This window comes from Phodopus roborovskii, unplaced genomic scaffold (assembly GCF_943737965.1).
Source record: "Phodopus roborovskii unplaced genomic scaffold, PHOROB, whole genome shotgun sequence".
Classification (NCBI taxonomy): domain Eukaryota; kingdom Metazoa; phylum Chordata; class Mammalia; order Rodentia; family Cricetidae; genus Phodopus; species Phodopus roborovskii.
The window spans coordinates 1,231,149-1,247,706 of NW_026126539.1; the positions used below are offsets into that span (position 1 = coordinate 1,231,149).

General features: G+C 39.3%; 1 protein-coding gene across 1 annotated transcript; it reads right to left on the minus strand.

The window, feature by feature from the left end:
• Positions 1 to 3,035: 3,035 nt before the first annotated feature.
• On the minus strand, positions 3,036 to 15,907 carry LOC127232575 (protein FAM177A1-like). The gene is given in 3 exon segments (XM_051198672.1): positions 3,036 to 3,564; positions 3,566 to 3,781; positions 15,861 to 15,907. Coding segments are annotated over 3 exon segments (606 nt in total). The 3' UTR covers positions 3,036 to 3,221.
• Between the last annotated feature and the right edge of the window lie 651 nt (positions 15,908 to 16,558).

The following is a 16,558-nucleotide window of genomic DNA, read 5'->3' on the forward strand; positions in this document are numbered from 1 at the left end:
AGCCCAAGGTCAAATGACTTCAGTGCAGAATTCTACCAGACTTTCAAGGAAGAACTAATACCATACTCCTCAAATTGTTCCACACAATAGAAACAGAAGGTTCATTGCCAAACCCTTTTTATGAGGCCACAATAACCTTGGTACCCAAGCCTCACAAAGAAAACTACAGACCAATATCCCTGATGAACATCGATGCAAAAATACTCATGTAGAGTTTTAACCACCCCTCAAGATGGAGAGCAGTTGGTTCCTACTTTCTGTATAAACCCATACTTCCTAAATAGAACAATCCCTTTATTTTTTCAATATTTTCTAAAAATGTGGTTGCTTTTATGCCTAGAAAGAAAGGTAATATGTATGTTGCCCATATCCTTCCAAAGGTGTTGACTGTTAGTTATGCAGCTACATCAAGACAACGGAAACTGAAGAAGATAGTCACTTTATGGTGTCTACACACCATTCACACTTTCTGAATCTTTAGGCTCAGATGCTGACGTTTCTGTTTTCTTCAAATTACGTCAAAACTAATGATTTTCAAAGAAAATATGAGAAAAGTATGTGAACAGTCAAAGAATTTGAGCTATTTTTAGTATTTTGTGCATAGTGCATTTACTTGTATTCTAAAATTTAGGAAATATATTGGATATCATAGAAAGACATAGAGTGAACCACTAAGATCTATAAGAATACAACATATATTTTTATAATGATACTTCATCAAAAGCTTTTCCTAGGGGCTAGAGAAATTGCTGTACTTTCAAAGGACACAGGCTCAATTCCCAATACCCACATTAACTATCATCACCTGCAACTCCATTTCCAGGGGAATCTGATGCCCTATTCTATCCTCCTTTGAGGAATCCACACCATCACCCTCATCCCCTGACCCCCAACACACACACACACACACACACACACACACACACACACACACACACTTTAAGACCTTTATTGACCATTTATTTATTTATTTAGTCTCTCCTCCCCTAGCAGTTGTATTTTATCATGGTTTAATAAGGATCAGGATAAACAAATAGGCCGAATAGATGTTTATTCAGAGAGAAATAACTTACAACCTGGAGAGATGAACACCAGCAGGTTCCACAGGATGCTCTCCTCTCCATGTCCCAGCCAGCAAGAGAGTGTTCCCCAGATCCTCTTCAGACCTAGTTCCACAGGTCATTTCCACCCCTGTCTCCAACACCAATGGGCGTGGTCAGTGACAGAGATGCAGACAAAGTGATTATCTCACTACAATTCCCCTTTTAGTCTAAAGAAAAGATTTAGAATTGATACAAAACTATATACAAAACAGTGACTAACAAGTGTGCTCTAAGAAAAGGAAAATCTAGACCATACAAACTTAAGACCTACATATCTAGTCCTAGGGTAAAGGCATAACTGAGTTTACAATAGAGTTGTCCTAAGCTGGAAAGCTTATGTCTAGTACCTAATATATCTAACTAGGAAAAGAGACTAATAGTTGTAATAGTTTAATCTTCAACCTCATCAATAGCTGAGAAGGAACATAACAATACTAGGGTAGAGAGAAAGTACAGATGGGCAACTTCCAAAAGGTGCAGTGAGGACAGAAACGGCAGGCTACCTGGACAGTCACCCAAGGTCTCACAGCAACGTTGGTACACCCAGTTTTGGCTAAGGCCAAGAGTACTTGACAGACCACAACAAAAACTTGGCAAGGTTCAGCAGTCTTCTATGTTTGTCTCCTACAAGCACGTAGGACCACATGTCCAAATCAGTGGTCAAGGTGGGGGCAGTTATTTGGCCAAGAGGCCATTAGCCGAAGCAAGGACGAACTCCAGAAGGAGCAACAACAGTGCCCAACATATTTTTTGGAAATATGCACGTTGCTGTCAGGAGCAATAGTGTCTCATGTCAACGGAGTACTAATGTTAAAACATTTAAATGCCATGTTCCAAAGGTCTATGAAGTGTTTGAAAATAAAGCATCTATGTCTGACTAATCTCATAGGTATAGGAAACATGGGTGAAGATAATATGTAATACTTAGGAACTTAGCTAAAAAACTGATTGAAACTTCTCTGAGTAAAGGAGGAACAAATACCTAAACAATATAACTATGTACATATGTATACATGTAAATTCCTAAAATAGAGGTAGAGTACAAATGTCTAGACCAGAGATGGAACTACAAAGGGCAGCATGATAAATATCCCAAATTGTATAAATATACAAAATGTCTTGAACATAAGTAAAAGTATACATACATAGAATGTGGTAAGGATAATGTGCATAAAACAACATAAATGGAAATATTATACCCAATATGACAAAATATAATATACCATTCTTCTGGGAAGGGAATATAAACTTAACTTTACATAGGTTACCACAAATAAGAGTATATAACAATGTAAGCTGTATAATACCAATATCTCACTATAGTAAAATAATTCACTAGAAGATAGGCTAATCTACCTATGTCCCATCTTCATATTTATAGTAGTACATTCAACACTTTCCATAAAATATTCTCAACAAAAGGAAATCCACAGTGCTTCCATCTTGCTCCTTTTATTATACACTCTGAGCCATCCTTAGTGTAAAAGTATTGGTTAGGTATGTTAAATGCAAGGAGGCATGGCATGAGACAATATTGGGAGGGCACTTTAATCTGAAGCTGTTAGGATTATCGGCTCCAAAGGTGAGTAGTCAATACTTACCTTTATTTTTAAAACAAATGCCCTAAAACTAAAAATTTTCACAATTTAATTCCCCTTTTAATGTACAATGCCTTCAGTTTTTGGGTTGAGACAGGGTCTCACTGGCTAGGCTGCAGCTTACTATGCTGACCAGGTGGGCCTTGAAGTCATATAGAACCACCAGCCCCTGCCTCCCTAGTGTGTGTTTTCATGTCTAGCTAAATGTCCTTATGTTTTATAGAACACTGTTTTAAAATCAAAGTGCTGGGGCTTAGTGATCACTAGAGTACTTGGTTAGTATACGTGAAAGTAGCCTATGGCTTGCTCCGCACCATGCTCACCCACATGGAGTGATCACTTATTTACTCATAAAGGCATCCCAACTTTAGATCTGACTGTGAAAGAGCATAAGAATGAAGAAAGATTTCCCCCTTAATAATTTAAAATATAAATAGCTGTTTTAAATCACACTAAACAAAATGTACAACGTTCCTGATTGACATTTAGGGTTTAACACTTTATATATAGTCATTTCGGTCTATGGTGGGACAGAGGCTGGCTCCTCTTCCTCCTTCATCTTCATCCGGTAATACTCATCGATGGCATACTGGTATTTTGGGGTGCTGATACCCAAAACAGATGCAATCTTCTCTCTAAGAAAGTCACACACTGAGAGGGTTGATGTGGCAGCCCGAATCATGTAAAACCACAAGTAGGGCCCCCAGGGAAGTTTTGTTGGGTCACTGGTGGGCAGCACATCCTTTTTCTCAATGCCGTAGACTTCATCCTCATCAGTGCTGTACTCCTCCATGGTCTCGCCACTAATAAAGTGGATGACCCTCCTTGGAACTTTCTTCTTTTTTCCTATGACTCCAGTTCTACGTTCTCAAAGCCCTTTCATTACTCATCTGCCGCATCATGTTCCCGAACGCTGCAGCGGCTGCCGCCTCGGTTTCTCCCTGTTTCGCAAGGCCCCGCTCTTGCTCAGGCCTGGGCAGGTGCAACAGGGAGGGAGATCCGAGAAATGCTCGCCACAGGCCGCCAAAGGCCCCTGCCGCACGCCCTGACCACCAGGGCTGCAGTACCCAGCCTCCTGTCCTGGAGGTGGGACCAGACCGGGTGGCAGAAATACCTTACTCATAACAGTATTTGGTTCTACCTTATGTCTCTAGTCCCTTAGGCTTCTGATTCCTGGCCATTCAAGCGTGTCAGGCATAGGCTCTCTCAAGTTAGTCCAGTCATTGATTGGACACTCCTGCAAGTTCTGAGCCGCCACTGCTGCAAGACATCTTACAGACAGCACAGGTTGTAGATCAAAGGTTTTGTGGCTGGATTAGTGTCCCAGTTTCACCACTGGAAGCCTTGCCTGGTTCTAGAAGGTGACTGGTTCAGCAGACTCTGTATCCTCCATTACTGGGGTGCCCACTAGGGTCACTCTTACAGATTCCAGAAGTTTCCACAGAATCCAGAAGATTGCACTGAAGTGGCAATCATGAAGCCTACATGGGTCTGTACTAGGTCCTTTGCATATACATTGTAGTTGTTTAACTTCGGGTTTTATGGGATTCCTAACAGTGGGAGTAGAGGTGTCTCTCACTGCTTTCCTTTCTTCTGGGACCTTTTTCCTCCTACTGGGTTGCCTCATCGAATCTTGATATGACAGTTTGTGCCTAGTCTTACTGTATCTTGCTATGTAGTATTCAGTTGATATCCCTGGGAGGAATGGAGATGAAGGAGCAACGGATATGGGGAGAAGAGAGGTAGAATGAGGGTGAGGAGAGTGGGAGGAAATGGGGGGATTTGTGATGGGGGTGGATTGTATGAGAGGAGAATAAGTAAATGGATCTTTTAAAAGAAACTCTTCTTTGAAATATAGAATAGTTCTGAACCATTGCCATCATTACAAATCCTGTGAAAATGACAGAAATCTAATCACACCATAATGATAGACCAAAAAGAGGAAGGGATTTATTAAGATTGAGTTACATTATGAAAGAAAGTATAAGAAATATGAAAATTAGTTATATTAAGTATAAAATCATCAAAACCCATAGTAAACTGCTTAAAAGAATAAAGTCTATTCATGATGTGTGTGTGTGTGTGTGTGTGTGTGTGTGTGTGTGTGTGTGTATTGTCATGGGCATAGCATGAATTAGCTCATTTAATTTGTTCAACATCCTAGCAAATGAGGTGTGCTAGTTTAAATGCTAAGAAAGCTGAGGTAAAGAAGTTTAGTTTAGTTTGACCCCCTTCGCCGGGCATCTGCTAGAGGACTCAGTTGGAGAGTTCCGAGTCCTAGTCAGAGACCCACCTATCCCTGCTGGACCATCCTGAGTCCCTGCCTGCTGGATCTTTGGCCCCCATAGCCTAGGACCTCTGCTAGAGGTGAGTCTGGGACCACTTCAGGTTGAATTCCACCCCCCCCCCCACAACACCCTTCCCTGGGACTCCCTTGGATTGGCCCCGAATCTCACTACCCACTGTGTCCTGTCCCCAGCAAGAGTGCTCCTGGTGCTCTCACACACACACACACACACACACACACACACACACACTCCAATGAAGAGCCTTCCCTCTCCCCACCCTGTGCAATACCCTGCCCACTGATCCACCACTCTGGTTGAGCACTGGAACAGAGGGCAGATCCAACAATCCCGCCACCTTTGGGGAAATTCCTGGAGCTGCTCTGAGCACACTAGACCTGGCTATCCACGAGGGACCACCCTGAATCACTGCCTGCCTGATCTCTGACCCCCACTACCAGTCCTCTGCCAGAGCTCTGACCCCTGCCAGATATCTGCCTATACCTGCAGGACCATTCTGGGTCCCTGCCTGCTGAATCTTTGACCCCCTTTGTCAGGCCTCTGCTAGAACCTGATCTTTGACCCCTATCACCAGGCCCCTGCCTGAGGAGAGACCTCCTAGATAGCTAGGACCATCCAGAGCTACAGACATCGAACGTCTGACCGTCTGACCAACCTAAGCCAACCAGGGGAGAACTAAAGACAGAGAGAGAAACCCTACCTGCACCTACTGGAAGAGGCTATGGGAAGGCAGCAATACAAGAAAACACCTAACAATAGAAAGACAAGCATGACACCACCAGAATCTAGGGACTCTATATCAACTAGACCTAAACCCCCCCCCCAAATCAGATGAAGCACTCAAAAAAATGATAGAGGCTTTCAAAGACTATATAAGAAAATCACTTAAAGAAATGGAAGAAAAATCAAACAAAAAATTGGAAGAAATGAACAAATCTCTTGAAGAAGTACAGAAAGCCAAGAAAAAAACAAACAGGTGAAGGAAACAGTTCAAGACTTGAAAACTGAAATAGAGACAATAAAGAAAACACAAACTGAAGTAATGCTGGAAACAGAAAAACTGGGCAAACAATCAGGAACTACAGGCACAAGCATAATCAACAGAATACAAGAGACAGAAGAGAGAATCTCAGGCGCCGAAGATAAACTAGAGAAAATAGATTCATCAACCAATGAAAATCTTAAATCCAACAAATCCTTAACATGAAACATCCAGGAAATGTAGGACACCGTGAAAAGGCCACACCTAAGAATAATAGGCATAAAGGAAAGCGAAGAAGCCCAGCTCAAAGTTGCAGAAAACATATTCAACAAAATCATTAAAGAAAACTTTTCTAATCTGAAGAAGGACATGCCCTCGATACATAATAATCAAAACACCTAACATACAGAATAAATAAAGAATATTAAAAGTAGCAAAGGAAAAAGGACAGGTAACATATAAAGACAGACCTATCAAAATTACACCTGACTTCTCTACAGAAACTCTCAAGGCCAGAAGGTACTAGATAGATGTTCTAGAAGTACTAAGAGTCCATGAATGCCAGCCCAGGCTACTATACCCAGCAAAACTCTCAATCACCATAGATGGAGAAAACAAGATATTTAATGATAAAGCCAGATTTTCACAATATGTATCTACAAATCCAGTCATACAAAAAGTTTTGGAAGGAAAACTCCAACCCAAAGAAGTCAACTACGCTCACAAAGACATAGGCAACAGCTAATCCCACTTCACCAGAAACCAAGGGTAAAGCAGGACAAATATATTCACAATACCGCTGCCAACAACAAATCTAAAACACACAAGCATTAACAATCAATGGACCTTACTCACCCTCAACATTAATGGTCTTAACTCACCCATAAAAAGACACAGGCTAACAGAATGGATATGAAGACAGAACCCATCCTTCTGCTGCATACAAGGAACACATCTAAGTTTCAAAGACAGACATTACCTCAGGGGAAAGGAATGGGAAAAGATCTTCCAATCAAAATAGCAAGCAGATGTGGCTATCTTAATATCTAACAAGTAAGACTTCAAAAGAAAATCAATCAAAAGAGATGAAGATGGTCATTTCATATTCATCACAGGAGAAATTCATCAGCACAAAGTCTCAATTCTGAACATCTATGCCCCTAATACAAAGGCACCCACATTTTTAAAAGAAACACTACTCAAAACTCAAAGCTCACATAAAACCTCACACACTTATAGTGGGAGACTTCAACACCCCACTCACTGCTAGACAGGACCACCAGTCAGAAACTTAACAAAGAAATAAAAGAACTAACAGAAAATATGTCTCAATTGTGTTTAACAGGGATCTATAGAACATTCCATCCTAACACAAAAGAATATACCTTCTCTGCTCTAAATGGAACCTTCTCTAAAATCGACCATATAATAGGCGACATAACAAACTTCAACAGAAAGAAAAAAAAAATTGGAAAAGTCTCTATCTTATCAGACCACCATGCTTTAAAATTGGAATTCAACAACACAAATCACAGAAACCCTACAAACTCATGGAAACTGAACAAAGTGCAATTGTGCAATTGCACCACACCTGGGTCAAAGAAGAAATAAAGAAATTAAGGACATCCTAAAATTCAACGAGAATGAAAACACAACATACACGAACTTACGAGACACCTGGAAAACAGTGCTAAGAGGGAATTTCGTTACACTAAGTGCCCATGTGAAGAAAACAGAGGATAGTCACATAAAAGAATTAAAAGTACAACTGAAGCCTTAGAACAAAAATAAGCAAACTCACCCTGGAGGAGTAGGTACCAGAAAATAATCAATTTGAGGGCTGAAATCAAAAAAGTAGAAACTAGGAAAACAATACAAAAAATCAATGCAACAAAGAGTTGGTTTTTTGAAAAAAATCAACAAGATAGACAAGCTTTTATCCAAACTAAGGAAAAAGCAGAGAGAGAACATGCAAACTTATCCACCATCATAGAGCCCTCATCTAGTAGCTGATGGAAACAGAAGCAAACCACCCACAACTGAACACTGGATGCAGAGAGGGAGGACAAGACCAGGGTGCAGAAACACATAGACAGCTGACCTGAGCAAAGAGGAGCTAATGGGCTCCCAGACTGATAGCTGGGAATCCATCATGGGACTGACTCAGACCTCCTGAACATGGGTCTCAGCTAGAAGGCCTGAGCAGTCTAAGGGACCTCAGACAGTGGAACCAGGATGTATTCCTGGTGCACAAAAGGAAATATGGAGGCACATCCCCCATGGAGGGATACTCCCTTAACCTAGAGTCAGGAGAGAAATCCTAATCCCTACTCCAAATGACTTGGGAGATGTAGATGACTCCTCCTGGAGGGCATCACCCTACATGTGGAGTGGGAGGGGGATGGAAGGGGAGGGTGGTCGTGGGGCATGAGAGGGTGGGAGACAGGGGATGAGGGAGAGAGGGGAGGAGGGAGGGAGAGGGAACTGGGATCAATAAGTAAATTAAAAATAAAAAAGAATCTTTAAAAAAAGAAAAAAGAAGTTTAGTCTAAAGATCATTCTGAAGATTTATAGCACATTTTGAATTCTAAAAGCAATAGACTAACCACAAATCTTGGAATTTTGATTAGTAGAACGGTCTGTTATCAAAAGATGATTTAACCAAGAACTGAACTGTTACATCTCCTTACTCTTCAAAACTAACCATTCTTACAGGCTGGTTTCTCTAACCAGTTTACTCTGGGAATTGCCTATATCTCCTCTCTGAAGCTATTATTACAGGAAGGCCAGGAAGCACTTTAACCATTGAACCATCTCCTCAGACCCCTGAATTGGATATCTTTTGGGATATGGCCCTAGTGTGGTTAATATGCTCCAGCAAATGGCCCTACACCCATACATACATGGGCAGCACTAATCAGTCTCAGGAATTTGGAGATTGTGGGAAGAGGGATGTAGGAAAAGTTGGAGTGGGGGTGAATATAGTTAAAATACATTGTACACATGCATGAAATACTCAAAGAATAAACAAATATATATTTTAAGTAAGGGTAAGGAAGAGTCCTTGCTCTTTGAGGAATTTGCTGTCTGCTGGTAGAGACTGAAGCTATCAGAAGTCTGTGAAAGGAAGAAGACAGTTCAGAGCAAGAATGTGCAGCAGGAGCATATGAACCCAAATGTATGCCAGTAGAGAGGCTTAGGAACATTTTGATCTGAGCTAACATGCTTATCTCATAATAGACCCTCTTGTAAAATCCACCCACAGGCACACTCTCTCAATCATACCTGTGACTGGAGCACAAGAGAAGGTTGTGATTAAAATTCATTTCTCTGAACCTGTCAAGTGAGAGACCCTGCCTCAGTGAATAAAGTGGGAGAGCAATTGAGGATGACCCCTAGTATCAACTTTGAGCATAGAAATGTGCATTTACATTTGCCAGCACACATATGCCCCCATACACAAACATGAATACATACACATGTCATACATGGATAAAGGAATATTTACTATCCCCAACCAGTCCTCAACTATCAATATCTCTTCAAGCAGGGGAGGGGCCCATCTTCCTTTATCTTATCCCCAAGCATCAAAATCCGCAATGTTTCCCAACAAGCAGCAGCCAATGGAGTGTGTTAACCTAGGTCACAGAGCAGTGCTGAGTGTCTTAGCCCTATGTGAAAGATCAGCCATCAGGAGTAACAGTGAATGTTGAAGCCAAATAAAAAGTCAAATAAACCAGGTGGTGGTAGTGTATGTATTTAATCCCAGCAGTTGGAAGTAGTAGGCAGGTAGATCTCTATGAGTTGGAGGCCAGCCTGGTCTACAGAGTGAGTTTCAGGACAGCCAGGACTGCTTCACTGAAAAACCCTGTCTCAAAACAATTAAAAACAAAAGTCCAAATAATTTGCTATATTGGCCACAGATCATGATAATTGGGAGAATGCCCGCATAGGGAAAGTGGGCTAAGATTTGGGAGTATCAAAGAAAATTCTGAGTTTTGCACTTCCCAAAGACTATTTCATACTATTCTTATAATAAAACCCTTTAAAAAAATAAGTATCTCCCATTTCAAGTAATTCCTATTACCATCTCTCAAAAGTATTTGCTTAATTATGCAAATTATTCTAAGACTTTCCAGTTCTAAAAAGTGAATATAAAAATGAAAACTGCAATACATGTATTATCCAAAATGCATGAACTTTTAAAACTGTTTTGGAGATCAAAGTCATGCTGCATGCTTTCAGATGAAGGCAAAAAGCTCAGGTTGAAGTTTGAAGAGAAAATACAAAGTTTATGAACATAAAAATTGCTATAGCAACATCTTCAAACTTTGCTACTAAGCATGGTGGTAATTTACATTTGTAGTCTTTTTAGTTCTTTTGCACTACAAAGCTCTTTATGTAGACATTTTCTTCAACTTTCAGATATTTAAAATTCAAAAGCTTATTGTATACAAGCTTATTGTATATTGTATAAAAAATAAAAAATGTATGATCTTTTGGTATTTTTAAATAAAATGGGAGTCCCTGTGTAGAATGTTCAGGGATAAGAAATAAAATCTTGCCTTAGCCAGTGGTCCTCAGCCAGGGAACTTTCCCCCAAAGGATATCTGGAACATCTGGCCATTGTTCTACTCTGGTGATGGGGCAAAGGGTGCTACTGGCACCAGATGAGTGGCAACAAATGCTTCCAGAAATTCCAGAATGGACAAGGTAGCCCCTTAAAGGATCATATGTAAATAATGCTGAGGCTGAGAAAACCCCCTCTTAAGAGCTACTATCTCAAGACTTAACACAACATGTGGTCCATTGCAGATTGTGGATAGCCATTGTGCTGCACACAACTATTCAGAAAGCTGAGTTTAATCTGCCCACAAGCCCTAATAAACTCAAGAGCACCTGGATCTCCCTGTAGATTTTCAAGTAAGACAAAGAAATTTATTCCAGATGTTTGGGGCTTGCCCCACCAACAGTATCAGCTCCATCTATATTCTGTTGGCTGTAGCCAGTCAGAGGTACGTATTGAATGCCAAGAAAGGCCAAGTAATGGGGTCTAGCAGTGCTTTCAAAAACTACAGATGTATTCTGTAAATAGCATACAGTCTCTACCCCGTGTCTTAGATATCCTGTGTCCAACAAAATATTTTTTGTGGGTAGTTAATAAAGGGAAGTTGATAATATCAATAAACACAAAGTAATCTGTAGTAATATCAAGCACAAGCTCCTTTAAAGTAAGAATTAGAATAATTTGAAATCAACCTTCAATACAAAATCTTCTACAAATTGTATTGGGACCTAGAACATCATAACTAAAATTTCCAGTTGCATAACTGGGGTTTTTGGCACCACTTTTAAATCATGAGCGTTTATATTGCTTGACATTTATTTCATATTTTTCGAACCCATCTCATATCTTTATTAACATGTTTCTTTTCTAATTCAGTTTTAAGGTATCTTAGAAAATTCTAATTGAATTTTAAATAAAAAGCACATATTTTATACAATCAAATAATTAGTCTTATAAAATCAAATAATAGTTCATGAAATCAAATAGTACATAGAGCATTCTTATGATGAAGAGATATAAAACAGCAACCAGCCAGATGATGTTAGTATTTTTTTATCTTTCAGTATCTTTAAATAAGGAGTATAAAGCAGACATGTCCATGCACCTCATTTTAGAACAGAGGACATGAGGGCAGCTAACTTGAAAGTGACATTACATATTATCTCTAATGTCTGAAATTAAGAGAATTTCAGGATCAACTAAGTTCCTAAAAGAGAGAAATAAATCTAGTAGCATCAGTAGATAATTCAATCAGTAGGCAACCATATTGCCAGCAACCTATATGGATACTATTCTGAAAATAACGGATAGATTTAGTTTAGAAACAGACAGCCTACTGTTCAAACCAGATTCAAAACCAGTTCTTTCTTTCTCCTTTCCTGAATGCCTGAGTTCCTCTCACAAATGGGTTGGTTGTAATATGCTAAGCAGTTCATCCACAGTGCCTGTAAGATACTAACGGAGAATGTGGCTAGACTGAAATGCTGCACCTCATGGCAAAGGTGTCAATATGCAGATGCCCCATAAATATCAACAACACCTGTGCATAAAGGGGTGGGAGTTTTCACAATCTCTAAACAGCATTCCACTTTAATCTATGCTCTTATATTATCTGGGAGACTTTTGTGAGCAAATTATTACTAGGAAGTTTGTCATTAAAACGTAAGTATTACAAAACATTCCAGACATTCATCTAGACTATTAACAGAAAAATTATGACAAATAAGTCAATTGTGTTCTATCAGATATTCTATTCTATTCTATTCTGAGTTTGTATGTAACTTTGATGTTTGGCTTTTTGAGATTACAAATGTCAGAAATGTAGGATTTCCTGAAGGAACTGAATATATCTTAATTAGAACATCACACACCTCAAGAAAATGCCTCATGAGATACACAGAGGTATCCTCTTTCCTTGAATACCTTTCTTGGGTATGCTAGTAATCCATACTTTCTATGGGTTTTGGAACCTTATTATCATGCATGTTTGGTTTGTGACTAAAGTGGACTGAAAACTCGGCCACATAAAAAATATATATTTGTGTCTATTAACTTTTGAATCCAGATATCTTGGGTTATGATAATGGCTCAAAGCCTCATTGGTTGTGTAGCCTTAAGCAAGTCACAGAGCAATCCTGTGTATATGCTCTATAAAAAAGACAATAAAAATATCTATTTTGCAAAGATGAAATAAGCTCTTTAAGCAATATCTTAAAAAAAGATCTGTCATAAACTAAGCCCCCAGGAAATGTTTGTTCTGACATTGTTGCCCTCATTCTTTGTTCTCCCACAAACAACATTCAGGTGGATGTTCACTGACCTTTGCAGATCTTGTCTGCTGGACCTGGGATCTGAGGAGCTGAAAGAATGGACTGCAATCTAATGTTGTAGACAACCTTAGTTTGGTTTCAGTGTGCTTTTACACATGAATGAAACAATAAAGCAATGATCGAAGGAAAGTTATTTGGTACCAGAGAAACCTGTGTGTGTGTGTGTGTGTGTGTGTGTGTATGTGTGTGTGTGTGTGTGTGTTTGCTGATAAAATCTGCCATAATACCTTTTCTGTTGTTCTAGAGATATTCAAAAGTAACAATACAAGAATAAGGAAGGAGTCAGAGAAGAATATAATCCAGTTAGAAATGAAATATTGATTAAGCCCTGGTTTTCTCTTCTGTAAGTGGTCCCAAGAATATTCTCAAGGTATCATTACAAAAGTTGGAGAAAAATATATGAAAAGCATTGGCACCCAACTGTAGTGAGATAGTCCTTCTGTGGCACTGACCACGCCCATTGGGGGTGGAGCCATGGGCGGAAATGACCTGTGGAAGGAGGTCTGAGGAAGAGCTGGGAAAAGCTCTCTTGCTGGCAGGACTCAGACAGGAGAGCATCTGGTGGAACTTGGTGGTGTTCATCTGTCTAGGTTGTAAGTTATTTCTCCCTGAATAAACATCTGTTTGGCCTATTTGTTTATCCTGAACCTTATTTAACAGCAATACCCAACAACTGCTATGTATTGTCAATCTGTACAAGACAAGGCTTTACAAGTGACACTGGCATATAGACCCAACTTACTGCTCCATATTTGACACATCCACTTAGTGGACCACTAGCCAAAAGGGAGAAAAGTAGACATGATTTCTGATGATTTCTGTTACTCACAGTGTGATAATAAGTAGGAATTTCAACGATGATTATTTTTACATAAAACAGAAATTCTCAAAGGTGACTAAGAACAAATGGAAAATCAGAAACAGTTATTGATAACGAAATCATTTCAGACGTCAGCCAGGCCTGCTCCATCAAAACCTTGAGTAGATAGCAGAGAACAGTGAAGAATTTCAAGCCATATTATCTAATAGGACACTTTGTAGATACTGAGTGGCTGGATGGAGCAAGGTCCTACATGAAATTCTAAACTGGAAACCTAGAGGCATGTTAAGGGAACATGGCTTAAATACATTTATAACATGTCCTTTTCATACAGGGCCCTTATTTCTTATATGTGTTTGCCCTTATTGCCCAGCACAGAAGCAAACAGCACACTCTTCTGGGGTGGAGGGAAAAAGGAGGGGTGCTTCTCCAACTCAGCACAACTCTTTTCCCAAAGCTCTACTGAGGCTGCCAAATGAGAGCAAGTTCCTGGGAAAAACAAGGGCAGAGCCCAGAGGCCCCATTTGTTTACTCCTCCATCCATTCTGGAATCCCAGAACATGGCCTTAAAACCACAAACACTTGTCCCAAAGTACCTGTTGCTTCATTAGGAAGCTGAGCAAGAAAGAGTTTATTTTGCTTCAGAAAGTTATGTGACTGGAAATTTAATTGTCATGGATCTTTAAACACTGGAAAGCTTAGTCGTCTTGCTTTTCTTACCACAGAAGAAATTTTAAGAGGTGCAGGTTGTCTCCACAATGTACCAACTTTTAAAGTGATGGATGGTATAGTCTTGTGTTTAGTTTGTAAAATAAAATCATTTCAAGGTATTATGGCCAGCTGTGGAGGGAGGGATACTCTCTTTTCTCCCATAATAAGCCCTTCCAGTAGTTTTCCTGATGCCATGTGTACAGTCCTAAACACCTGTACACACAGGCAACACTAACAGGATGCAGTAGGGTGTGTGTGTAAGTGTGTGTATATGTGTATATATGTATGTGTGTATATATGTATATGTGTATGTATGTGTACGTGTGTGTGTGTGTGTGTGAGTGTGTGCGTGTAAAACAATGATATAGAGGAAGAGGTCATGATTTCAAGAGGGTGGAGACAGAATGGTGGGAGAGCGAAAAAGTAGATATGGATATGATGCAAATACAGAATACTATATGAACTTCTCAAAAATAAAAATAAATTTTTAAGAAAAATATTAAAAAAAAAGAAACCTAAAATACAGGTTAGCATTTTTTTCACAGCAAAACTATGACCTATATTTAAGTCTTACTTTCTTACAGATATTAATGACTTGTGAATTGCCATATGCAAAAAGGACTCTGATAAATAATTTAAACCGATGTTACAACTAGCAACCTTTCTGGAGACTTTCTATGTAAGTGAAGCAGTTTATCCCAGCAATTCCCAAAATAATGTTATACCTATGAATTAGGTTATGTTATGTTTTAATTTTATATTCATAGTTCTCATTCATTTTTTGTAACCCACAAACTTTTTTGAGACAAAGTTTCTCTGTATAAACTTGGCTGTCCTCTGTAGACCAGGCTGGCCTTGAACTAACAGAGATCTGCCTGCCTCTGCCTCCTAAGTGCTGGGAATAAAGGCATGGGTCACCAACACCCAACACTCACAAACTTTTTAAAGCAAAAAAAAAAAAAAAGAATAGAGAAAGAAAAAAGGAAGGAAAAGAAAGAAAAGAAAAAAGATGACACTATAAAACAGTAATAACCACTCAATTCACTCAATTCAGAAAACTCATCTCATGAAGACCGATTAAGACCACACACCCAGTGACCAAATTAAGAACAGTGAATCCACAGTGCAGCAGCAACCTGATTCTCCACATTCATTGCACTTTATTCAGCTCTTCCAACATGTGTTCTCAGTGTTAGTGTGATTTATGTTTACATTTCCCTCATTGGCTCTATCAGACTAGCTGGAACTAGCCCAGGAGAGAAAAGGTCACCAACCTAGAGAGGATAAACAATGCATGATTCCAGAACATTCTAAATTATGTCCCCTATATCTGACATCTAAGCAGGAACACCGAGGAATGAATGTGTTTCCAAGAAAAGTTTTAAGAACCCAGTAAATTGTGTTTACAAGGTCCTTACTGAACTTTGCAAATAATGCCGGTACCTCACACGCTGTTTGCTCACTGTCTCTTTTTCCCACACTGTGGCCATAGTGCCTTGCAACTAAGTCCACAACAGCAGAGAAGGCTTTAGGTTAATGCTAGTGTCCTTGACCAATGTGAACTGTGCCATAACTCTTGTCCTGACAAATCATACAGAAGGCTTGCTTTTCATAAGCTATCCATTAAAACAACTTACTGAGCATTGCACACCTTACACGTGGAATATGCCAAATGAAAAAATGTCAAGTGCTTCATTCAATGCATAAAATTTGGGGAGCAGCAGTCAAACCACATTTTAAAGTGCGTATTGATTTCAGTTCTTCTGATTCATGATTTCTTTCCATAGAAAAATATCACAAATCTTTGAATTCCATACTTACCAGGAAAGTAAAAGCAACACTGTATCTCATATAAACAACATTGCATGGAGTGTGTGAGTGTGTGTGTGTGTGTGTGTGTGTGTGTCTGCATGCGCATGAGCACAAATTTATGGGTGTGTGTGTGTGTCAGCCAAAATTTCTGAGTACCTTTTAAACATAAAGTCTAGTTTATTTGCTAAAATAATTTCTAATTCATATAGATCTTAGTGCTAAAAATCTAAAGTATTTTTTAAAAAGAAATATTAGCAATGTTAATCAAATGCCTCTTTGGACATGATTAAAAGTGGACAAAAGTTCACTGACAAACAGAAGACAATAGG